This window comes from Balaenoptera borealis, assembly GCF_965194805.1.
Source record: "Balaenoptera borealis genome assembly, chromosome: 3".
Classification (NCBI taxonomy): Eukaryota; Metazoa; Chordata; class Mammalia; order Artiodactyla; family Balaenopteridae; genus Balaenoptera; species Balaenoptera borealis.
Window position 1 is genome coordinate 123,748,908 of NC_138866.1, and position 18,716 is coordinate 123,767,623.

The following is an 18,716-nucleotide window of genomic DNA, read 5'->3' on the forward strand; positions in this document are numbered from 1 at the left end:
CACTGGGAGGGAGCTGTGAAGGAGGAAAAGTTTCCACACACTAGGAAGCCCCTTCAGAGACAGGGGGTGGCAGGGGGGAAGCTTCAGAGCCACGGAGGAGAGCGCAGCAACAATGGTGCAGAGGGCAAAGCGGAGAGTTTCCCGCACAGAGGATTGGTGCCGACCAGCACTCACGAGCCTGAGAGGCTTGTCTGCTCACCCGCCGGGGCAGGTGGGAGCTGGAAGCTGAGGCTCGGGCTTCAGTCGGATCCCAGGGAGAGGACTGGGGTTGGCTGTGTGAACACAGCCTGAAGGGGGCTAGTGCACCACAGCTAGCCAGAGGGAGTACAGGAAAAAGTCTAGACCTGCCTAAGAGGCAAGAGACCATTGTTTCAGGGTGCGCGAGGAGAGGGGATTCAGAGCACCGCCTAAATGAGCTCCAGAGACGGGCGCAAGCTGCGGCTATCAGCGCAGACACCAGAGGCGGGCATGAAATGCTAAGGCTGCTGCTGCAGCCACCAAGAAGGCTGTGTGCAAGCACAGGTCACTATCCACACCTCCCCTCCTGGGAGCCTGTGCAGCCCGCCACTGCCAGGGTCTCATGATCCAGGGATAGCTTCCACGGGAGAACACATGGCGCGCCTCAGGCTGGTGCAACTTTACATTGGGTTCTGCTGCCGCAGGCTCACCCTGCATTCCATAACCCTCCCTGCCCCCGGCCTGGGTGAACCAGAGCCCCCTAATCAGCTGCTACTTTAACCCCGTCCTGTCTGAGCGAAGAACAGATGCCCTCAGGCAACCTACATGCAGAGGCGGGGCCAAATCCAAAGCTGAACCCCAGGAGCTGTGCAAACAAAGAAGAGAAAGGGAAATCTCTCCCAGCAGCCTCAGGAGCAGCAGATTAAATCTCCATAATCAACTTGATGTACCCTGCATCTGTGTAATGCCTGAATAGACAACGAATCATCCCAAAATTGAGGCAGTGGACTTTGGGAGCAACAATATATATATATATTTTCCTTTTTCTCTTTTTCTGAATGTGTATGTGTATGCTTCTTTGTGTGATTTTGTCTGTATAGCTTTGCTTTTACCATTTGTCCTAGGGTTCTGTCTGTCCGTTTTTTTGTTTTTTTTTTTAGGTATAGTTTTTAGCACTTGTTATTATTGGTGGATTTGTTTTCCAGTTTGGTTGCTCTCTTCTACCTGTTTTTTTTTCTCTTTTTATTACTTTTAAATTTTTAAATTTTTAATAATTATTTATTTTTTATTTTAATAACTATTTTATTCTATTTTTTTTTCTTTCTTTCTTTTGCTCTCCCTTTTCTTCTGAGCCGTGTGGCTGACAGGGTCTTGGTGCTCCAGCCAGGTGTCAGGCCTGTGCCTCTGAGGTGGGAGAGCCAAGTTCAGGATATTGGTCCACCAGAGACCTCCTGGCTCCATGTAATATCAAATGGTGAAAGCTCTCCCAGAGATCTCCATCTCAACGCTAAGACGCATCTCCACTCAATGACCAGCAAGCTACAGTGCTGGACACCCTATGCCAAACGACTAGCAGGACAGGAAAACAACCCTATCCATTAGCAGAGAGGCTGCCTAAAATAATAAGGTCACAGACACCACAAAACACACCACCAGACGTGGTCTTCCCCACCATAAAGACAAGATCCAGCCTCATCCACCAGAACACAGGCACTAGTCCCCTCCACCAGGAAGCCTGCACAACCCGCTGAACCAACCTTACCCACTGGGGGCAGACACCAAAAACAACCAGAACTACAAACTTGCAGCCTGCAAAAAGGAGACCCCAAACACAGTAAGTTATGCAAAATGACAAGACAGAGAAACACACAGCAGAAGAAGGAGCAAGGTAAAAACCCACCAGACCAAACAAATGAAGAGGAAATAGGCAGTCTACTTGAAAAAGAATTCAGAGTAATGATAGTAAAGATGATCCAAAATCTTAGAAATAGAATGGAGAAAATACAAGAAACGTTTCATAAGGACCTAAAAGAACTAAAGAGCAAACAAACAATGATGAACAACACAATAAATGAAATTAAAAATTCTCTAGAAGGAATCAATAGCCGAATAACTGAGGGAGAAGAACGGATAAGTGACCTGGAAGATAAAATAGTGGAAATAACTACCGCAGAGCAGAATAAAGAAAACAGAATTAAAAGAATAGAGGACAGTCTCAGAGACCTCTGGGACAACGTTAAATGCACGAACATTCGAATTATAGGGGTCCCAGAAGAAGAAGAGAAAAAGAAAGGGACTGAGAAAATATTTGAAGAGATTATAGTTGAAAACTTCCCTAATATGGGAAAGGAAATAGTTAATCAAGTCCTGGAAGCACAGAGAGTCCCATAGAGGATAAATCCAAGGAGAAACAGGCCAAGACACATATTAATCAAGCTATCAAAAATTTAAAACACAGAAAAATATTAAAAGCAGCAAGGGAAAAACAACAAATAACGTACAAGGGAATCCCCATAAGGTTAACAGTTGATCTTTCAGCAGAAACTCTGCAAGCCAGAAGGGAGTGGCAGGACATATTTAAAGTGATGAAAGGGAAAAACCTACAACCAAGATTACTCTATGCAGCAAGGATCTCATTCAGATTTGACGGAGAAACTAAAACCTTTACAGACAAGCAAAAGTTAAGAGAATTCAGCGCCACCTAACCAGCTTTACAACAAATGCTAAAGGAACTTCTCTAGGCAGGAAACACAAGAGAAGGAAAACACCTACAATAACAATCCCAAAACAATTAACAAAATGGTAATAGGAACATACATATCTATAATTACCTTAAATGTAAATGGATTAAATGTTCCCACCAAAAGACACAGACTGGCTGAATGGATACAAAATCAAGACCCATATATATGCTGTGTACAAGAGACCCACGTCAGACCTAGGGACACATACAGACTGAAAGTGAGGGGATGGGAAAAGATATTCCATGCAAATGGAAATCAAAAGAAAGCTGGAGCAGCAAATCTCATATCAGACAAAATAGACTCCAAAGATTATTACAAGAGATGAAGACGGACACTACATAATGATCAAGGGATCAATCCAAGAAGAAGCTATAACAATTGTAAATATGCACACAACTAAGGAGCGCCTCAATACATAAGGCAAATGCTAACAGCCATAAAAGAGGAAATTGACAGTAACACAATCATAGTAGGGGACTTTAACACCCCACTTTCACCAATGGATAGATCATCCAAAATGAAAATAAATATGGAAACACAGCTTTAAATGATATATTAAACAAGATGGACTTAATTGATATTTATAGGACATTCCATCCAAAAACAACAGAATACACTTTCTTCTCAAGTGCACACGGAACATTCTCCAGGATAGATCACATCTTGGGTCACAAATCAAGCCTCGGTAAATTTAAGAAAATTGAAATCATATCAAGCATCTTTTCTGACCACAACGCTGTGAGATTAGAAATGAATTACAGGGAAAAAAAACATAAAAAAGACAAACACATGGAGGCTAAACAATACGTTACTAAATAACCAAGAGATCACTGAAGAAATCAAAGAGGAAATCAAAAAATACCTAGAAACAAATGACAATGAAAACACGACGACCCAAAAGCTATGGGATGCAGCAAAAGCAGTTGTAAGAGGAAGTTTATAGCACATCAATCCTACCTCAAGAAACATCTCAAATAAACAACCTAACCTTACACCTAAAGCAGTTAGAGAAAGAAGAACAAAAACACCCAAAAGTTAGCAGAAGGAAAGAATCATAAAGATCAGATCAGAAATAAATGAAAAAGAAATGAAGGAAACAGTAGCAAAGATCAGTAAAACTAAAAGCTGGTTCTTTGAGAAGATAAACAAAATTGATAAACCATTAGCCAGACTCATCAAGAAAAAAAAGGAGAAGACTCACATCAATAGAATTAGAAATGAAAAAGGAGAAGTAACAACTGACACTGCAGAAATACAAAGGATCATGAGAGATTACTACAGGCAACTGTATGCCAATAAAATGGACAACCTGGAAGAAATGGACAAATTCTTAGAAAAGCACAAACTTCCGAGACTGAACCAGGAAGAAATAGAAAATATAAACAGACCAGTCACAAGCACTGAAATTGAGATTGTGATTTAAAATCTTCCAACAAACAAAAGCCCAGGACCAGATGGCTTCACAGGCAGATTCTATCAAGCATTTAGAGAAGAGCTAACACCTCTCCTTCTCAAACTCTTCCAAAATATAGCAGAAGGAGGAACACTCCCAAACTCATTCTATGAGACCACCATCATCCTGATACCAAAACCAGGCAAAGATGTCACAAAGAAAGAAAACTACAGGCCAATATCACTGATGAACATAGATTCAAAAATCCTCAACAAAATACTAGCAAACAGAATGCAACAGCACATTAAAAGGATCATACACCATGATGAAGTGGGGTTTATCCCAGGAATGCAAAGATTCTTCAATATACACAAATCAATCAATGTGATACACCATATTAACAAAGTGAAGAAAAAAACCATATGATAAACTCAAATCATGCAGAAAAAGCTTTCGACAAAATTCAACACCAATTTATGAGAAAAATCCTCCAGAGAGTGGGCATAGAAGGAACTTACCTCAACATAATAAAGGCCATATATGACATACCCACAGCCAACATCGTTCTCAATGGTGAAAAACTGAAACGATTTCCACTAAGATCAGGAACAAGACAGGTTGCCCACTCTCACCAAGATTATTCAACATAGTTTTGGAAGTGTTAGCCACAGCAATCAGAGAAGAAAAAGAAATAAACGGAATCCAAATAGGAAAAGAAGTAAAGCTGTCACTCTTTGCATGATACTATACATAGAGAATCCTAAGGACTCTACCAGAAAACTGTTAGAGCTTATCAATGAATTTGGTAAAGTAGCAGGATACAAAATTAATGACCAGAAATCTCTTGCATTCCTATACACTAATGATGAAAAATCTGAAAGAGAAATTAAGGAAACACTCTCATGTACCATTGCAACAAAACGAATAAAGTACCTAGGAATAAACCTACCTAAGGAGACAAAAGACCTTTATGCAGAAAACTATAAGACACTGATGAAAGAAGTTAAAGACGATACCAACAGATGGAGAGATATAGCATGTTCTTGGATTGGAAGAATCAACACTGTTAAAATGACTGCTGCGCAAAGCAATCTACAGATTTAATGCAATCCCTATCAAACTACCAATGGCATTTTTCACAGAACTAGAACAAAAACTTTAACAATTTGTATGGAAACACAAAAGACCCCGAATAGCCAAAGTAATCTTGAGAAAGAAAAACGGAGCGGGAGGAATCAGGCTCCCTGACTTCAGACTATACTACAAAGCTATAGTAATCAAGATAGTATGGTACTGGCATAAAAACAGAAATATAGATCAATAGAACAGGCTAGAAAGCCCAGAGATAAACCCACGCACATATGGTCACTTTATTTTTGATAAAGGAGGCAAGAATATACAATAGAGAAAAGACAGCCTCTTCAATAAGTGTTGCTGCGAAAACTGGACAGCTACATGTAAAAGAATGAAATTAGAACACTCCCTAACACCATACACAAAAATAAACTCAAAATTGATTAAAGCCCTAAATGTAAGGCCAGACAGTGTAAAACTCTCAGAGGAAAACATAGGCAGAACACTCTATGACATAAATCACAGCAAGATCCTTTTTGACCCACCTCCTAGAGAATTGGAAAGTAAAAAAAAATAAACAAATGGGACCTCATGAAACTTAAAAGCTTTAGCACAGCAAAGGAAAACATAAACAGGATGAAAAGGCAGTCCTCAGAATCAGAGAAAATATTTGCAAATGAAGCAACTCTCAAAGGATTAATCTCCAAATTTTACAAGCAGCTCATGTAGCTCAATATCAAAAAAACAAACAACCCAATCCAAAAATGGCCAGAAGACCTAAATAGACATTTCTCCAAAGAAGATATACAGATTGTCAACAGATGAAAGGATTCTCAACATCGCTAATCATTAGAGAGATGCAAATGTAAACTACAATGAGATATCACCTCACACCAGTCAGAATGGCCATCATCAAAAAATCTACAAGCAGTAAATGCTGGAGAGGGTGTGGAGAAAAGGGAACCCTCTTGCACTGTTGGTGGGAATGTAAACTGATACAGCCACTATGGAGGACAGTATGGAGGTTCCTTAAAAAACTAAAACTAGAACTACCATACGACCCAGCAATCCCACTACTGGGCATATACCCTCAGAAAACCATAATTCAAAAAGAGTCATGTACCACAGTGTTCATTGCAGCTCTATTTACAATAGCCAGGACTTGGAAGCAACCTAAGTGTCCATCGACAGATGAATGGATAAAGAAGATGTGGCACTTATATACAATGAAATATTACTCAACCATAAAAAGAAACGAAATTGAGTTATTTGTAGTGAGGTGGATGGACCTAGAGACTGTCATACAGAGTGAAGTAAGTTAGAAAGAGAAAAACAAATACCATATGCTAACACATATATATGGAATCTGAAAAAAAATGGTTATGAAGAACCTCGGGGCAGGACAGGAGTAAAGGCTCAGACGTAGAGAATGGACTTGAGGACATGGGGAAGGGGAAGTGTAAGCTGGGTCGAAGTCAGAGAGTGGCATGGACTTATATATACTACCAAATGTAAAATAGATAGCTAGTGGGAAGTAGCCGCATAGCACAGGGAGATCAGCTCAGTGCTTTGTGACCACCTAGAGGGGTGGATTAGTGAGGGTGGGAGGGAGATGCAAGAGGGAAGGAGATATGGGGATATATGTATATGTATAGCTGATTCACTTTGTTATAAAGCAGAAGCTAACACATTGTAAAGCAATTATATTCCCACAAATATGTTTAAAAAAAAGAATTTGAATAAACATTTCTCCAAAGAAGACATAGAAATGTCCAATAAGCTCATGAATATATGCTCAACATTTTTAGTCATCAGGGAATTTCTAATAACAACAATAATACCACTTTAACCTCTTTATGTTGACTAGAATCAAGAAGTCAGAAAATAGGAAATCTGGGCAAGAATATGAAGAATATAGAACCCTTTCATATTGCTGATAACAATGTAAAATGGTACAGCTGTTGTGGAAAAAAGTTTGGTAGTTAATATTAAATGTTAAACTTAGAGTTACTATATGGCCCTGTAAATCCACTTCCAGTTATACACCCAAGAGAATTTGAAGCATGTGTTCACATAAAAACTTGTACATGAATGTACATAGCAGCATTATTCATAATAGGCAAAAAGTGGAAACAACCTGAATATCCATGAACTGACAAGTGAATAAGCAAGTGTGTTTATTCATGCAATTATTTAGTTATAAAAAGGAATGAAATACAGATACATGCTAGCCGGTGGAAAAACCTTGAAAACATTGTACTAAGTAAAAGAAGCCAGCCTCAAAAGACCACATATTATATGATGCTGTTTATATGAAATGTCCGGAACAGGCCAATCCATAGAGACAGAAAGTTGATTAGTGGTTTCCAAGCTTGGAGAGAGGGGAGCAAAGGGAGTGACTGCTAATGGTTTCTTTTGAGGGTGATGAAAATGTTCTGGAATTAGGTAGTTGCACAACTCTTTGCATGTATGTTGCACAACTCTGAATTGTATAATTCAAAATGGTGAATTTTATGGTGTGTGAATTATATCTCAATTTTTTAAATTGAGGAAGAAATGCCAGTATTATGCAAATTCTTCTAGAACCTAGAAAAATAGAGAATTCTTTCCAGCATAACTTTGATAACGAAAGCACTTATGAGAAAGGAAAATACAGGCCACTCTGGAGTATGGAATGCACAAGTTTAGTGCACAAGCCCTAAACCATATAACGATGTATCGAATCTGTTTATTTGAAAATTGGACACTACATCACAATCAAGTCAGATTCCTTCCAGTCCTGCAGTGTTCCTTTAACATTTGAATATGAAATTAATGTTATTTACCAAATTAGATGAAGATGAAAAATCATATTGTCTCAGTAGATTTAGGAAAAATATTTGATGAAATTCAACACCCATTCATGATAAAACTAGCAAACTGGGAATAAAAGGGAACATCCTTACTGATAATAAGGAATCTTCCAAAATTCTAGAGTAAACATCATACCTAATGGTGAAATGTTGAGAGCTTTCCTTCTGCAATTGTGAATGAGACAGAAAGGCTGCTAACCTTATTTCTATTCAACCTTGTACTTAAGATTTTAGCCAGCATAGGAATACAAGAATAAGACATAAAAGGTATAAGGCTTAGGGAGAAAAATAGATATGTCATTATTCACAGATTATATATATATGTATGTATATATATATATATATGTATATATGTGTATATATATATATATGTATATATATATATATATATATATTTACGAAGTCCAGAAGAATCTAAAGGTTAGCTATTAGAAGTATTGAGTGAGTTAAAGTTGCTGGATACAAGTTCAAAATACAAAAATCAACAGTAACTCAAAAAGAAAAAATTTAAAACAACTACCATTTATTCTTAGGGTTAAATCTAACAAAAGATATGTAAGTCCTCTACACAGAAAAGTATAATATGTTACTGAGACACATTGAGTAAGATAAATATATGGAGCTATAGATCTGTTCATAGACTAGAAAAACAATGTTATAAAAATGTCGGTTTTCCTCCAGGTAATCTATAGAATCAATGCAAATGCAATGAAAATTCTAATTTTTTTCTCCTGAGAAATTGACACACTGATTCTAAAATCTATATGGAAATGCAAAAGGCTGGAATTAGCCTAGACAACTTTGAAGTCAAAGATACAGTTGGAGAATTTACTGAGTTTTGAGATTTACTTCAGAGCTGTAGCAATGTACGATAGTTTGGTACTGGTATAAGAATAGATAAACAGACCAGTGTAACAGAGGAGAGATTCTAGAAATAGACCCATGCTTTAAAAGGTAATTTTGGAGAATATCTTCCTGACCTTGTGGTAGGAAAAGATTGCTTAAAGATGATACAAATAGCATCAGTCTTTAGGTGAAAGGCTCATAAATGAGACTACCTTAAATTAGGAATTTCTGTTGATCAAAAATTCCATTGCATTAGGAGGGTGAAAAGGCAAGTATATATGTGCTGCACATATAATCAACAAAAGACACATATCCAAAAAATGTGAAGAACTTCTACACATCAAAAAGAGAAAGACAGTTGACACTCTAGAAAAATGGGAAGTGTCTTGAATAGGCACTTCACAAAAAGAGGATGGCCAAGTAAGCATATGAAAAAGCGCTGAGAATCATTAGTAATCAGAGAAATACATACTAAAACCAAAATGAAACCATTACACCCCCGTCAACCAGAATGGCTCAGGTTAAAAACAAAGAAGACCCCAAATGGCCAATGCCAAGTGTAGGTGAGGGTGTGCAGCAGGTAGAGTTCACATAGACTGCTGGTGGGAGTGGCAACCACTTTGGAAAACAATTTGGTATTATATACTAAAGTGGAACATTGGGACTTCCCTGGTGGTCCAGTGGTAAAGAATCCGCCTTACAATGCAGGGGACGCAGGTTCATTCCCTGGTCAGGGAACTAAGATCCCACATGCCGCGGGGCAGCTAAGCCTATGTGCCACAACTGCTTTGCTCACACACCTCAACTAGAAAGCCTGTGTGCCACAAACTACAGAGCCCACGCACTCTGAAACCCGCACGACACAGCTACAGAGCCTATGCGCCCTGGAGCCTGCGTGCCACAACCAAAGAAGAGGAAACCCACATGCCACAACTAGAGAGAAGCCTGTGTGCTGCAATGAAAAATCCTGCATGCCTCGATGAAGATCCCGCGTGCTGCAACTAAGACACGATGCAGCCAAAAATAAATAAAATAAACTTAAAAAAATAAATAAAGTGGAACACATACTCTGTGACTCTGCAATTACACTCTTGGTCATACACTCAACAGAAATACATAAACATATGCATAGGACATGTACATGAATAACAGCATATAATTTGTAATATCCCAAATTTGGAAATCACTTAAATCTTCATCAACATTAGATTGGGTAAATATTGGATAAATAAATATTAAAGTGAATACCAACCAATAAACTGGATCAATAAATTTGGGGTTGGCTAAAAAGTGCCTTCGGTTTTTGGGTTTTTTTTAAAGATTTTTTTGCATGTGGACCATTTTTAAAGTCTATATTGAATTTGTTACAATATTGCTTCTGTTTTTATGTTTTGGTTTTTTGGCTTCAAGGCATGTGGGATCTTAGCTCCCTGATCAGGGAGTGAACCTGCACCCCCTGCATTAGAAGGCGATGTCTTAACCACTGGACCACCAGGGAAGTCCCATCTTCGGTTTTTAAGTAAAAATAAAAGACACAGTTTTCATTTTCACCAAGAACTTTATTGAAAAACGTATTCACCCTTTTGTTCCACTACCTTCTGCCATTTTTCAGGCAACTTCATAATTCCATCTTCCCAAAACTATTTTTATCTTTTTGAACAAAGAGCTGTTCCAGGTGCCTTTTACAGTCTTCTAGGGAATTGAAATTTTTTCCATTAAGAGAATTTTGTAAAGACAAAATAAATGGAAATCTGAAGTTGCAATGCCTGGTGAATATGGTGGATGAATCAGAACTTCCCAGACAAGCTGTAACAGTTTTTACCTGGTCATCAAAGAAACATGCAGTCTTGCATTATCCTGATGGAAGATTACGTGTTTTCTGTTGACTAATTCTGGACAGTTTTCGTTGAGTGCTGCTTTCAGTTGGTCTAATTGAGAGCAGTACTTGTTGGAATTAATTGTTTGGTTTTCCGGAAGGAGGATAATAGGGGACTCCCTTCTAATTCCACCATGTACACAACATCACCTTCTTTGGTTGAAGACCAGCCTTTGGTGTGGTTGGTGGTGGTTCATTTCACTTGTCCCATGATCTCTTCCGTTCCACATTATTGTACAGTATCCACTTTTCATCTGTTTTAAAAACGGAATGTTTTCATTACATTTAAGTAGAGAATCGCATGTGGAAATATGCTCAAGAAGGTTTTTTTTGCTTAAGTTATGTGGAACCCAAACATCAAAGCGATTAACATAACCAAGGTGCTGCAAATGATTTTTGGCACTAGATTTGGATATTTTGAGTATGTTGGCTATCTCCCACGTGGTATAACTGATTGTTCTCAATGAATGTCTCGATTTGATTGCTATCAACTTCAACTGGTCTACCCGACCGTGGAGCATCATCCAGTGAGAAATCTCCAGCACGAAACTTCGCAAACCACTTTTGACACGTTTCATCAGCCAACTTCTCCATACACAGCAGAGATCTTTTTTTGTGTTTCAGTTGCGTTTTTGCCTTTCTTAAAATAATAAAGCATAAAATGCGGAAAATGTTACTTTTTTTCTTCCATCTTCAGTATTGAAATGGCTACACAAAAATTCACCAGTTTTGATGTGTTTTTTTAAATGCACACTGATATGACAGCTGTCACATACAGTCTAACAAAATTGTTTCGAATGAAGTTAAAGACAGCTAAGTGCTACTAGAGCCATCTTATGGAAAAAACTGAACGAACCTTTTGGCTAACCCAATATTAATACATTAGAATACTGTTTAGTAGTGACCTTGGACAGTGTCAGTAAACGAATCGCAGGTACACTCTGCAATATGAATGAATGTGGTAAATGTACACAAGAAGCCACAAAGTGATACATACTCTATGTGTTCATTGATGTGAATTTCAAAATCAGGCAAAATTAAACCATTAGAAGTCAAAGCAGTGGTTACTTTGGAACAGGGATGGAATAGTGATTCAGAGAGGGACATCAGGGAACTTTTAGAGACTGATATTAATAAATTTTTTGTCCTGGGTGGTGGTTGCATGGGTCCTTGCTTTGAAATAATTTATCTGTACATTTATGTTTGTTTTTTTAAAATTTTTATTGGAGTATAGTTGCTTTACAATGTTGTGTTAGTTTCTTGCTGTACAGCAAAATGAATCAGTCATACATATACATATATCCACTCTTTTTTATATTTCCTTCCCATTTAGGTCACCACAGAGCATTGAGTAGAGTTCCCTGTGCTATACAGTAGTTTCTCATTATTTATCTATTTTATACATAGTAGTGTATATATGTCAGTCCCAATCTCCCAATTCATTCCACCCCTCCTTCCCCCCTTGGTAACCATAGGTTTGTTCTTTACATCTGTGACTCTATTTCTGCTTTGCAAATAAGTTCATCTCTACCATTTTCCTAGATTCCACATATATGCATTAATATACAATATTTTTCTCTTTCTGACTTACTTCACTCTGTATGACAATCTCTAGGTCCATCCACGTCTCTGCAAATGGCATTTTTTTGTTCCTCTTTATGGCTGAGTAATATTCCATTGTATATATGTACCACATCTTCTTTATTCATTCCTCTGTTGATGGCCATTTAGGTTGCTTCCATGTCCCGGCTATTGTAAATAGTGCTGCAGTGAACACAGGGTGCGTGCATCCTTTCGAATTATGTTTTTTTCTGGATATATGCCTAGGAGTGGGATTGCTGGGTCATATGGTAGCTCATTTTTAGTTTTTTAAGGAACCTCCATACTGTTCTCCATAGTGGCTGTATCAATTTACATTCCCACCAACAGTGCAGGAGGGTTCCCTTTTCTCCACACCCTCTCCAGCATTTATTGTTTGTAGAATTTGTAATGTTGGACATTCTGACCGGTGTGAGGTGGTACCTCATGGTAGTTTTGATTTGCATTTCTCTAATAATTAGTGATGTTGAGCATCTTTTCATGTGTACATTTATGTTTTGTACACTTTTCTGTGTATTAAATTTAACAATAAAAAAAGGTTAAAAGAATGGTCAGTTGAGAAAGTCTTGAGAAGGAATATCAATACCATTTCTTGGTCTTTAGACTGTCAGCTTCCCCTAATTTCTTACCAAAGAGTGAGAATGAAAATAAAACAACCCCCCCTCAAAAAAATATCAGTAGGTTTTGCTGCTTCCTCAATGAGGAGTATATATAGTGTAAAAAATATTAATTCCTAAGTCCTTTACTCTCAAATTTTTTCTTGAAACTCTTTAGTTTCAGAATGGAATCTAATGTTTGTTGTTTGTTTTGAATTAGGAGGTGTTAATGATGCTGGATAACTATGTAAGAGATTTCAAAGCATTGATTGACTGGATTCAACTTCAGGAAAAGCTAGAGAAGACAGATGCTCAAAGCAGGTAATGAATTCTGGTCTTTATATTTATAGCAGACAGCAGATTCAAAAACATTTATTAAAATTGACAGTGAACTTGATCTCAGCTTAATTTGAAACTTGTAAAAATCTTAAAGTTGGGAGCTGCTTTTCTCAAGTTCAGTAACAAGTATTTATCGGGTACCTACTAGTACAATGCACTTTTATCTGGTACAGAAATTTAATTGCCTAATATGATACATTTACTCCTTTCATGAATTTTCAGTCTAAGGGTCGAATAAAATAGAACTTACTACTATGAAAAACTATTATAGATGTTCAGTGAAAGACAGGGTCTTATTTCTTTTGGGGGATAGATCAGGAAAGATTTCATGGAGAATACAGAAGTATTTAAAGAAAGTGATGGATTTTAACAAAGTGGTTGGCCTTTCAGATGAAGGGAATAAAGATAGCTATAGAAGTGCAGAGTGTGTGAAGTGACAGCAATGTAGGGCAAGGTATAGTATTTCTTCTTAATATAGTAGGCAGTGAGGAAAATTGATGAGATTAGGGGAATAATGAGAGATTAGAGATATTTTAGAAACCTTCATTTGGATCAGCACACAACATCTGAGTGCTGTGTTTCAGGCTCTGGGACTATTGTGGTGAAGAAAACAGACATAGTCCCCGCCCTCATGAAGTGCACAGTGCATTGACAGGAAACACTTAGCAGTGTACAAAGTGTCATCCAAAAGAAATGTAGTATACTTTGGGAGTATAAGAAAACGCACCATCATGCAGTTTGTTAAGTCCAGGAGGGCTTCCCCAAGGAGGAGGAGGTTACATTTAAGTGAGGCAGAAATATCAAGAAGCAGTTAGCTTGACAAGGAGAGAAGAAAAGTGTAATTCCAGGTAGAGGTGATGGTATATGATATCCTGGAGGTGGAAGAAAGCACAGTGTAGTCAAGAATTTAGAGTTTAGCAGGGCTGGAGTGAAGAGAGCAGGGGAAAAGTGGCATGAGAGGAGCCTAGAGAGGTAGAGTGAGACCAGATTATGTAGGACTCTGTAGACATGATAAAAACCTTAGACTTTATTTTGAGCCATAAAATTTCTTAAGTAAGGAAACCACCTACCAGGCTTGTGTTTTTAAAAGATCTTTCTGGCTGTAGTGTGGGAAGGTTGAGGTTCATCAGTATAGTTTATAGATGATGGTTACTCAGACTAGAGTAAAGGCACTAGGGAGAGTTGAGAGATATTCCAGAGATAGGTAATCCAACTGGATTTAGTATCATTTTGGTTATGTGCAAAGGCAAAAGAACAATTTACTATTTCGTTTAGACTTAAAAGTGAAACCAGAGCCCTTGTGAAATGGGTCAGTTCACATGGAGCTACAATGATGCCTTTTTACCCAGAGAAAACAGGCCTAGGCTGCCTCTTTCCCTTGGATTTAACCTTGGTTCAGTCTCAGTGAGTGGAACCATCCTGTAGAGAATGTATCTTTTATCCCATCCTAATGTATCAGTCCCAGGGGGAAATCAAGAGAGTAAAGGAATCCCAAGAGACAAATCAAGGACGTCTTGATTCCCAGGAAACCAAATTCAAGAAAGCCATGATATGTTGATCCTTTTAATATTTTTTTCTCACAATGAAAATTTTTTACTCTGTCCCTGGGTGGGTCAAGCCTAGTTGTCTTTGTAACAAGCAGTTTTCGTCTTTACCCCTTGGTAATAGGTGATTAGATTGGGCAGGGGTGGGGGGTACATTCCTTCACTGGGTTGAACCAAGTTAAGAGATCATCACGCTGATTTGTGATTGTGACTATATTGCCCTTGTAAAGATAAGCAGAGGAAAGCAATTTCAAAGAAAATGGAATAGATGTACAGAGAGAGGCAGAAATGAGAGAAATCATGTGGTCTTTGAGCGTTTAAGAGTGTTGCTTTAAAGCCTGCCTCTTCCAGCCGTAATCATGAGCCACCTTGAGGATGTCCTTGACATTTTACAGTTTATATCCTTATGATAAGTCTTTATTAATTTTTTCTTTTTTATTTAACTTGATGGAGTTTCTATTCCTTATAACCAAAAAGGGTCTGTAATATAACCATTAGTGCATTAAAAAAGCTAACTAGATTTTTTTATTTTCTTGCTTGCAAACTCCAAGCTAACAGTGGCTATGTTGAAGATTATATTGCGAAAGCTTGTGAGGCCAAGTCCAACAGCTATTCATGTCCTACAAAAATATACCTGAGGCAACTATTTATTTATTTATTTATTTATTTATTTATTTATTTATGGCTGCGTTGGGTCTTCGTTGCTGTGTGCAGGCTTTCTCTAGTTGCGGCGAGCGTGGGCTACTCTTCATTGCGGTGCGCGGGCTTCTCACTGCGGTGGCTTCTCTTGTTGTAGAGCACAGGCTTTAGCCGGGCGGGCTTTAGTAGTTGCGGCACGTGGGCTTCAGTAGTTGTGGCTTGTGGGTTCTGGAGCGCAGGCTCAGTAGTTGTGGTGCTTCTTTGCTCCACAGCATGTGGGATCTTCCTGGACCAGGGCTCGAACACGTGTCCCCCACATTGGCAGGTGGATTCTTAACGACTGTGCCACCAGGGAAGCCCTGAGGCAACTCTTTTAACATAAGCACTTATCAACATTTCTCCTTTTTGCCTCCTGAGGCAGCTCCCAGATATAGAAAGCAACCTTAAATTTCCTGTAGATGGCATTATCCATCTTTCATTCCTCAAATCATGCATCAAAATTTATCTCACCCAGACTTGAAATGTAAATGTAAAAACTGAAGTTGTATATACTTAGAAAAGAAAATATAGATAAATATTTATATATTTTTATTGTGGGTAAGGACTTTGTAAGACAAAGGCAGAAAGCACAAAGCAAAATATCTATAGGCTTGATTTAACAGGAAGAAAATATGCCTTTCTACATAAAAAAAAAAATTACAAGTGAAATAGTTATGTCATCTATGTGACAAGATTTGTAGCCATAATAGTAATAATAATAGTAGTAGTAGTAAATGATTGCAAATCAATTAGAAAATGATGCAAATCCCAGTGGATAAAATGGGCAGTAGATACCAATGTACAAATCCCAAAAGATGAAATATAAATGACTGGTGAAAAAGTTCAGCCTCACTTGTAATGATAGTAAATGTATTATAATTTAAAAAACAAAAGCAAATACCATTTTGCCAGTGAATTTTTTTTTTCAACTAAACATTTTTCTTTTTAACATCTTTATTGGAGTATAATTGCTTTACAATGGTGTGTTAGTTTCTGCTTTATAACAAAGTGAATCAGTTATACATATTAATATGTTCCCATATCTCTTCCCTCTTGCATCTCCCTCCCTCCCACCCTCCCTATCCCACCCCTCTAGGTGGTCACAAAGCACAGAGCTGACCTCCCTGTGCTATGTGGTTGCTTCCCACTAGCTATCTATTTCACGTTTGGTAGTGTATATATGTCCATGCCACTCTCTCACTTTGTCACAGCTTACCCTTCCCCCTCCCCATATCCTCAAGTCCGTTCTCTAGTAGGTCTGTGTCTTTATTCCTGTCTTGCCACTAGGTTCTTCATGACCTTTTTTTTTTTTTTTCCCTTAGATTCCATATATATGTGTTAGCATACTGTATTTGTGTTTCTCTTTCTGACTTACTTCACTCTGTATGACAGACTCTAACTCCATCCACCTCACTACAAATAACTCCATTTCGTTTCTTTTTATGGCTGAGTAATATTCTATTGTATATATGTGCCACATCTTCTTTATCCATTCATCCGATGATGGACACTTAGTTTGCTTCCATGTCCTGGCTATTGTAAATAGAGCTGCAATAAACATTTTGGTACATGACTCTTTTTGAATTATGTCAACTAAACATCTTTATTGAAATCCTTGTAGGAAAAAGAACTCATCAAAGACTGAAACTCTAGCACAGGAGTCAGCAGACTTTTTCTGTAAAGTGCCACATGGTAAATATTTTAGACTTTGCAAGCAATGCTGTCTCTTTCACAAGCCAACGAAAATTTTAAGACAAGATACCAACTGTTGGCAAGGTTAAAGTAAAATGGGCATTTTTCATCTGGTGGAAGTGTAATTTGTTACAACCTTTCTGAAAGGCGATTTAGCAATAAATTATCAAAAGCTTTAGACTTTATTTGGATAATCATCTATCTGAATTTTGTTTTCTAACAATAAATTTCACTTTTTAATGAGAAAAAAAATCACAATCACTAGATTAAATGGAGAGTAAGAGGCAAGGAGATTTGGGGAGTTATGGAGGTCTGATTGAGGGCATAAGGATAAAGAAGATGTTGCTTCGGAAAAAACGTTTTAGTAGAGATTGTGCATCCTATCAACTGATTGGTTGTTGGGCCGGTGAGGAAGGAGGAATAGTTAGCTTTTATAGCAAAGAGCAGTGAAATGTCTATGATGTCACTCTCACCGGTGATTAAGAGGTAGAGGACGAAGACTTCATATTTTCCTGTGTATTCTACATTTAAACCCTCACCACTGTATTTCTGCCTTGATCTCAGTTCTACACACTTAGCTCTCCAAGGATATTAGACACAAGCAGCCAGAATTAGTACCATTGTCTTTTTAATGTGTTTTTAGCTGGATATATGGAAGTTTTAAAAATATAAGTAGTTTATATCCTGTCTTTGTAACACCAGAGCCCTTTTTTAGGTAATTACAGTTATGTTGCTATGCTGTAGTGGGTGGAAAATCCTGGACCATGCATCATCTGGGATTACTTACTGGTAATATGGTAACTTTCTGGTAAACAATGCACTAGGGAAAAATTGTGACCTGCTTATGTTTTCATGCACTAACAACCAAGAGAAAAGATTAGATTACCCCTCCCCCTGCCACCCCTTTTCTCTGTTAATCTGCTGTATGTCTTGAATTGGCAGACCAACTTCATTGGCATGGGAAGTAAAGAAGATGTCCCCAGGACGTCATGTGATTCCAAGTCCGTCAACAGATAGAATAAGTGTAACGTCAAATGCTCGAAGAAGCTTAAATTTTGGGTGAGATGAACTCAAAAAAGCCTACTGAGGCTTGCATTATAGTAAATAATTTTTTTGTGGATAATATAGTATTATAAAACTATATATTTCACTATAAATATATCCATGTATATGTTTTTGTTTATGTTTGAAATTGTTTGAATAAAAAGTTAAAAATATTCAGGAGAGTAAAGTTTAAGTTTCAGGAAATGTTATGTTTTCAAACATAATTAGGATCCAAAAGTTAAAACGCATAAACATATTTCATGCTAAATGATTTGTAACATCAACTGGCAATTTCTTTCACAACAAATGATCTAAATATATCATAAACTGTTATCCATATTATCATATGGATTATATCTTTATACATTATAATCTCATCAACACAGTTTTATAATTATTGTTTTATGCCGTTGACTTTTATATCACAATGAGAAGAAAAGGGTTACAAGAAAAAATAAGTTTGTATTGTCTTTCGAATTTA

The 18,716-nt window shown here is 37.6% G+C and overlaps 1 protein-coding gene and 1 long non-coding RNA gene across 9 annotated transcripts in view; one reads left to right on the forward strand and one right to left on the reverse strand.

The window, feature by feature from the left end:
* SCAPER (S-phase cyclin A associated protein in the ER) overlaps positions 1-18,716 on the forward strand; it is a 487,034-nt gene that overhangs the window by 103,516 nt on the left and 364,802 nt on the right. For 7 of the 8 annotated variants that reach the window (XM_082386958.1, XM_082386962.1, XM_082386961.1 and 4 more), the window contains 2 exons: positions 13,159-13,259; positions 18,134-18,250. In XM_082386958.1, the coding sequence (XP_082243084.1) occupies positions 13,159-13,259; positions 18,134-18,250 (218 nt within the window). The remainder of the gene's footprint in view (positions 1-13,158; positions 13,260-18,133; positions 18,251-18,716) is intronic. The other variant, XM_082386964.1, reaches the window with a different exon arrangement.
* Positions 1-18,716, reverse strand: part of LOC309626410 — a 42,400-nt gene that overhangs the window by 18,802 nt on the left and 4,882 nt on the right. The gene's annotated exons all lie outside the window — the stretch shown is intronic.